Source organism: Sardina pilchardus, chromosome 10 (assembly GCF_963854185.1).
Source record: "Sardina pilchardus chromosome 10, fSarPil1.1, whole genome shotgun sequence".
In the NCBI taxonomy this organism is placed as follows: domain Eukaryota; kingdom Metazoa; phylum Chordata; class Actinopteri; order Clupeiformes; family Clupeidae; genus Sardina; species Sardina pilchardus.
In genome coordinates, this window is record NC_085003.1 from 502,247 (window position 1) to 509,472 (window position 7,226).

General features: G+C 42.2%; 3 protein-coding genes across 4 annotated transcripts in view; 1 reads left to right on the plus strand and 2 right to left on the minus strand.

The window, feature by feature from the left end:
• cep41 (centrosomal protein 41) overlaps window positions 1–853 on the minus strand; it is an 88,991-nt gene extending 88,138 nt beyond the window's left edge. For both annotated transcript variants that reach the window (XR_009940433.1, XM_062547675.1), the window contains exon 1: window positions 568–853. The gene's annotated coding sequence lies outside the window, so the exon portion shown is untranslated. The remainder of the gene's footprint in view (window positions 1–567) is intronic.
• Window positions 854–1,441: 588 nt separating this feature from the next.
• On the plus strand, window positions 1,442–3,797 carry LOC134094491 (uncharacterized). Its single transcript, XM_062548027.1, has 2 exons — window positions 1,442–1,987; window positions 2,874–3,797. The coding sequence occupies exons 1-2, from the start codon at window positions 1,632–1,634 to the stop codon at window positions 3,727–3,729; spliced, it is 1,212 nt and encodes a 403-aa protein (XP_062404011.1). The 5' UTR covers window positions 1,442–1,631; the 3' UTR covers window positions 3,730–3,797.
• Window positions 3,798–4,622: 825 nt separating this feature from the next.
• Window positions 4,623–6,883, minus strand: LOC134094243 (uncharacterized). The gene is made up of 4 exons (XM_062547698.1): window positions 6,721–6,883; window positions 5,980–6,174; window positions 5,816–5,886; window positions 4,623–5,713 (listed from the first exon to the last, which is right to left on the minus strand). The coding sequence occupies exons 1-4, from the start codon at window positions 6,724–6,726 to the stop codon at window positions 4,744–4,746; spliced, it is 1,242 nt and encodes a 413-aa protein (XP_062403682.1). The 5' UTR covers window positions 6,727–6,883; the 3' UTR covers window positions 4,623–4,743.
• Window positions 6,884–7,226: the final 343 nt, after the last annotated feature.

A 7,226-nucleotide genomic window follows, 5' to 3' on the forward strand; every position in this document is an offset into this window, starting at 1 on the left:
TGGCAGCATGACACAGTGCACTTTACTTGCTGCAGGTACAATTTTGTGTAATTCTTGCATTACACATAATGTCACATAATTGATGTTTTCATTAGAAATGTTCAATCGGAGTCAATGGGAGTCATTGGGAGCCGTAAATCGGCAAAACGCGGCGACCAAGGAACATTTCTCCGGATGACGTATGCGTGACACCGGTGTCTGCCCGAGTAATGTGTTACCGAGCGATTCAATGCAACAAACCGAATGCCAGTCGAATATGGGACTAGATTGGGATGCTTGTCGTTTGTGTTATCGGTCAACACATCCGTGAGCGAGCGTGCATGTCACCAATTACAGCCACCATTTAAACCATTACACCTGGGTCAAAAACAGAAAGCCTAAACTGACGTGACTAGTGTGCTGTTATCTAGCTAACGTTGAACGATTCAACGTGTCGAACTTCAGCTGCCTGCAACGATACAACTTGTCTTACGTAGGATATAACTGATTATATTGCTAGCTGCTCATGATCTAAGTGGGGCGAGCAAAGAGGGAAGAAAGTCACTGAAGGGATATATCGTCACTTACCTTATGCCGCTCGGGGAACTGGACACGTTAGTAGTGCGGTGGTTATCAACAGAGCCCAGATATGCCGTGCATGCGCAATGCCAGTTGCTTTAACTTACGATGCAAGCGTTACCAAGCAACGGAGTGCGTTTATCTTTCGGAGGCGTTTATCTTTCCACCAGCGAACCAGACGGGCTCTGATATAAGGCTGCATCCGAATAGTTTAGTACATATTAGCTTCGGCTAGAACGTACTACTCAACGTACAATTTAGTACGTTATTTATGTATGCGAGCGAGTAGTAGGCATACAATAGCCTCCATGCAGCGAGAATTGTGACGTATTTCCTACTGTATTTCCTACTACACCCCCATCTTCCGGTTAATTTCCTTATTTACATACCGCTGCCCTCATCAGCCGAGCGATGTCTAGCTCTTCCACCAGCACGGTCTGGCCAATCCAAACTTTTCTCACCTGTCATCCTTCGTTGGTGAACACACTACCTGTTCCGATTAGAGTTGGGACATCCCTCGCCATCTTAAATAACTGTCTGAAAACACAGCTGTTCAGAGAACATCCCCTATAGCACTAGGCTAGGCTACTACAGACACTCGTTGATGCACTCATTGTGATTTTTTATAATATATATATTTTTTAATTATTGTTAAAATTGGCCTTACAATCTTTAAATGTTTTAATCATGTTTGCATGTCACTTTGATTAAAAAGCGTCAGCCAAATGTAATGTAATGTACATCTGACGCTAACCCACGCGATAATAATATAGCCTACGGCGCCAAACAGCGACAAACATTTCTGGTTCTTTACAAGGCTAGTGTTTCTAGTTTTTGCCAGCTTAAGAATGGAAAAGGTTTTCCGGTATCAAAAGTTAATGCGACCCAGTTCACAACATTGCTGTGTGCCGTTGTGTGTTGTGTCGGCAAGGTACAACTCGGCTGTAAGCTTTCATTCATTTCCAGTGGAAGAAGGTCTTAGGAAAAAGTGGATCGTTCAGATCAGGAGGGATGACTTCCAAGTAACAAAAAACACAAAAGTGTGTAGCGTTCATTTCAGAGCGGATGACTTTATGGAAGGGACTCGTCTGAGATGTCTCAGAAAAGGTGTTTTCCCTACTCTGTTTGAGTGGAACCACTTCCAGGAGCAGCCGCCGAGGCTGAGTGTTTGGGAACGTCGAGAGAGACCGCTGACCCCTGATCCTGACTCGGACGTAGACGAAGTTATGGACTTTGATGTGGAGAGGACTGGGCATGATTACTGTTCGGTACCCGAAGCTGCAGCTGTGGACATGGTGCTACATGAAAACTCGGAGTTAAAGAGTCAGGTTGAAGACCTACGGAAGCAATTGGCGCAGTCAAAGATCATACACCGCTTTGGTCTTCAGCGATTTGCTGGGTCCGATGACGACATACGCTTTTATACAAGGTAAGATAATGTGGTAAGCATTTGTTATAGTGTTGCATTGTCCTACTGCAAAGCTATGTGTAAGTCTTTTATGCCATGTAAGAAACCAGTGCATGTTTCTGTAACAGCTAGGGTTTCAGGCACTTTGAGGCAGTCAGCTTGAGATTTTAAGTTTTTTATCTAACTAAAAGCATCTATGCAAAAAGTGGCACATATGGCTATATTCTAGAGGTCCTCCACAATAATTATGTGAGAGTAAAGTGGATGTAATGAAATTACTCTTTATTATAATTCTGTATAAACACAACTATTTAAAAACATATTTTCAAAGGTCAGAGGTCAAAGGTAAAAAACACACTATAATAAATATATTGAGCAAAGATTTTTGAAGTTTGAACCTGGAAAACAATGGTGTTGGCTCCATAAGTAACAAGAACATTCATAGGTGTTAAGTAGTTTTACAACAAATTGGGAAAAAGTCAGACTAAATGGGTCATTTAGTGAGTGGCTCTTTCAAATGCAAATTCAGGTGAATGGGCCTTTTGAATGGGCCTGTTGCAGGTGAGAGAACTGAAATCCTAGGAATTTATTTTATTGTTTTTACAAAGTGCCATTGATACATTCTCTTCTAAAACATATATATTTGGAAACTAGTTGATTAAAGGTTTCTAATGGTGTCACTTATATGTTTCTAAGACAAACATAGGCAGAGATTGAGATGTGTGTTTGGAACAGTTTTTCAAATCCCCAGGGGGGGATTTAGACTACAGAGGGTTAATATAGGCCTACTGAATTGTGAAAAGTATTTGGTTATAAGTTATTCTTGTTAATTTAGTAAGGACCCCTTTTTCAGGTCTGTCTTAGCCTACCATAGTAACTGAAGGGTGCTACATTTCTTTCTTGACAGATTTGCAACATATAACCACCTGATGGCCTTCTGGAAGCTGATTGAGCCGGCAACTCACAGGATGATTCGGTCAAATTCCAAAGTTTTCAAGGAGCCTGGAAACACTCGGGCACTTCCTGCAGTCGATGAGCTCTTCATGTTCTTGGTATATCTCTCCTTAGGCCTCAAGCAAAAGGACCTTGGTCATCGTTTTCAAGTACATCAGACCACCGTAAGCCGCATCATAACAACTTGGGTCAACTTCCTGTACTTTGTCCTAGGGTCAGTGTGCATTTGGATGCCGAAAGAGCAAGTACGAGCCCATCTGCCAGAAGAATTTCATAAATTTCGAGACACACAAGTTATTCTAGACTGTACAGAGATCCGCTGCCAAACACCTTCCTCTTTGCTACTGCAAAGTGAGGTCTTTTCAAATTATAAGTCGCACTGCACCTTCAAAGCTTTAATCGGAATGGCACCTCATGGTGCAATAACATTTGTGAGTGCACTTTATGCAGGGTCTATTAGTGACCGGGAGCTGTTCAAACAGTCAGGGATCATTGACCTTCTTACCCCCGACATGGCCATCATGGTGGATAAGGGCTTCTTAATTGATAGACTAGTGCCATGCAAAATCCACCGACCTGTTTTCTTGACTAAGGGGAAACAAATGTCAGTTGATGAAGTGACACACACTCAGTCTGTGGCTAGGCTCAGGGTACATGTTGAGCGTCTTATCCGTCGAGTTAAGGAGCACAAGTTGTTTGACACAGTCATCCCCATGTCCATTTCTGGTAGCATAAACCAACTGTTCACAGTGGCATGTTTGCTTGTGAACTACCAATGTGGACCACTTGTTAAGGCATGGAGCCACTGAGTACACACTCTGTTCTGTGTTCATACCTCTAATCAACAGAAAGACAGTGATTCCTTACACACATTTTATTATAATTTCACACGATACACAACACAAAAAACTATAAGAATCTAAATATATGTATATACATGTGTTGTAATATAATGTAAATAATTCTGAATATTTCAATAATGCTGTATAAAGATATATAAGTCGCACTGCACCTTCAAAGCTTTAATCGGAATGGCACCTCATGGTGCAATAACATTTGTGAGTGCACTTTATGCAGGGTCTATTAGTGACCGGGAGCTGTTCAAACAGTCAGGGATCATTGACCTTCTTACCCCCGACATGGCCATCATGGTGGATAAGGGCTTCTTAATTGATAGACTAGTGCCATGCAAAATCCACCGACCTGTTTTCTTGACTAAGGGGAAACAAATGTCAGTTGATGAAGTGACACACACTCAGTCTGTGGCTAGGCTCAGGGTACATGTTGAGCGTCTTATCCGTCGAGTTAAGGAGCACAAGTTGTTTGACACAGTCATCCCCATGTCCATTTCTGGTAGCATAAACCAACTGTTCACAGTGGCATGTTTGCTTGTGAACTACCAATGTGGACCACTTGTTAAGGCATGGAGCCACTGAGTACACACTCTGTTCTGTGTTCATACCTCTAATCAACAGAAAGACAGTGATTCCTTACACACATTTTATTATAATTTCACACGATACACAACACAAAAAACTATAAGAATCTAAATATATGTATATACATGTGTTGTAATATAATGTAAATAATTCTGAATATTTCAATAATGCTGTATAAAGATATATATATATAGCCTATGTGTATTGTAATATATATATATATATATATATATATATATATATATATATATATAGTACTATTATAGGGATAGATGGGTATATTGTATATGAATGTATGTGTGTACACACACAAGTGTATATGTTCATATTGTTTACAAGAATGATACAATAAATGTAATTAAATGAAGCAACATCTGAAATGACTTATACATTCAAACACTTCTGTAGGTAGTGGTAAAAAAAAAACAGATCTCCTTGGTCCCTAATGGTGCTCATTACATCTAGATTTTTGTGTATGCGCTCAACAAGCATGTCCTCCTGCGCACATACCACAAAATCACACCACTCTAAACCTGTTAGGAGGATCTGACCTTGTACTTGCCAATAGTACTTGTGCTGCCTCCTAAGCTGCAAAGAACCTTCCGACATCTTCAGGTACGGACAGTCAACGTAACTCTTGATGTTTGGGCATTTAATTTCCAGCAGACCGAATGGTGGGATTTCAGAAGGATCGAACACAACTCCATCAGGGGAGCATCCCAGCCATGGAGCATCAGGGTGTATAATGAACCCGCAGGGTGAATAGTTGACATTTTTTAAACTGCAGTACTCTTTCACAGCAACTGGCTCCATGTCAATTCCTCTCCTCATGTCCTTCGTCAAGACGGTCCCCCTCAAAATTCTGTGTGCCAGATTTTCAGCTGATGTATGACAGCGAACATGGCATGCCTCGTGAAAGCGTGTAGATGTAACTCGCATCTTTCTCAGTCGATGCCATTCCTGGCATGAGCTCTGCTCCCGTGTTGCAGCTTCAATCCTGTGGGCCATGTGGAATGACACTTGTAGCGATTTCATATGTACATGTTCCTCCTCTGACAACACATAGGCGCATGTGGTTGGCTCAAGCCTATAGCCTTGGATGGGAAGGGAAGGTTGGGCAGAGGAGTCTGGGATGTTGATGATTTCCCGCATTTCTGGTGGTTTTTGCTGAAATGCCAGCACACTCCCTGCCTGGACAGCCCCAAAAGCTGTCTGAACTAATGGGACTTCCGCTGATATGCCCATGGTGGTCACCAGAGGTGCAAGCAAATGGGGGAAGTCTTTATATGCTTCTGCCACTCTCAATGTGGCAAGATCTGGCATTTCCCCGTCAAGTGCTTTGTAGAGAGAACTTCTGAAAATGTTAAAGAGAAAAAATGAAAAAAAAAAAAAACTGCAGCATGTACATATTAACCACATCAACACATAGCTTAAACTAAAGGTAATATGATCTCACCTCACACATACAGCCGTAGAATTTTGAGGTTTGCGGACCTCCATGTCTCCCACAGGACCTGGCCTAACACCCTGACAGCAATGACAGCAAAGACATATTTTGACATGGCATCACAATAGCTACATGTGCATAGGTACAATTCACATGACCAACAGATGACTTACCATGGTCCTTGGCTTATGCCAGCTCTGCTCAGTTTCTGTGCAACTGTGCACTGGGGGTACAGCAGGGATGCCTAGTTGTGATAGGTGTGCTGTTTGATACAGTAGTGCAACCAAATGGTTGCATAAGGCACACCCCGCCACACATGAGCAGTGGGTGCTCACCAAAATGACAGGCTTTGAGTCTTTTAACACCATCTAGGAAGAAATTGAAGCTTAGATGAGAAACACCTCAACAAGAGATACATATATAAGCATTGTTTTGTAGATGAGAGCCACATAGGCCTACCCATTCACATCCACAAACAGTAGACTGTATCATATACATTTAGATAATGTTACTTATCAGCTGGGCAACTTATCAGCAGGCCTAACCATTACTGTACCCTAACATTGACCCTAGTCACCCTACTCTCAATTCGTGTGGCTTTTCATTTTTCCTCATCGATCTATGACAGACTGCCCTCACGCTGACCTCTCCTGTCAACTTGTTTTTCATCGACACTGTTAGGGAAAAAGATGAACATGCATTTTGAAACTGGGTTACACTCGTTCTTACACTGTGCTAGTTTGTCTGTTTTTGTTAATAGCAGTTTTCAGACAGATTTCAGACAGGAAATACACGTATGTCTAAAACGAAAACGGCTAAACAGTATCTTTAAACAAAATAGCGGACGTTAACAAGATTAGCTGCTAGTCACGTCAGTTTGTGTTTACATCAGCATGATAACGTTAGGTACTTACCCTCATAGTTGTCGATGTAACTGCTTATGTACATCTTAAATCCTTTTTCTCTCTTGCTGTTGGGAGCGGCACATGATTTGCTTATGAGTCGGTGTATGTCGTTTACTGTTATACGGGGTAAATCCTGAAGACAACGAGTGTAAAAAAGCGCCATGGCTGTCAGTGTCAGTCTCACTCGTCAGTGTCTCTCGGAGGCGGGCCGCGGGAGTCACGTCAGTGAAGCTAACAGGAAGTTGCTAGCATAGTAGTCTCGAACCCGGAATTGTGACGTGCATGGAGGCTATTCGGACGCACAGGGCAGCCATTTTGCCTGTCCTGTTTCCCCGGATGTTTACATGTGACGCGAACACAACATAGACCTAAAAGAAATAGGGAGGGAAAGTGAAAACCAGCGCCCCAAGCGGTTGCGTTCCCATCGAAGAGCAGCTCCAATGTTAACACTAGATAGTCCAGTGGCTTAATGAAAATACCATTACCGAGGTGATAAAAGCACCAAATTTTGCATG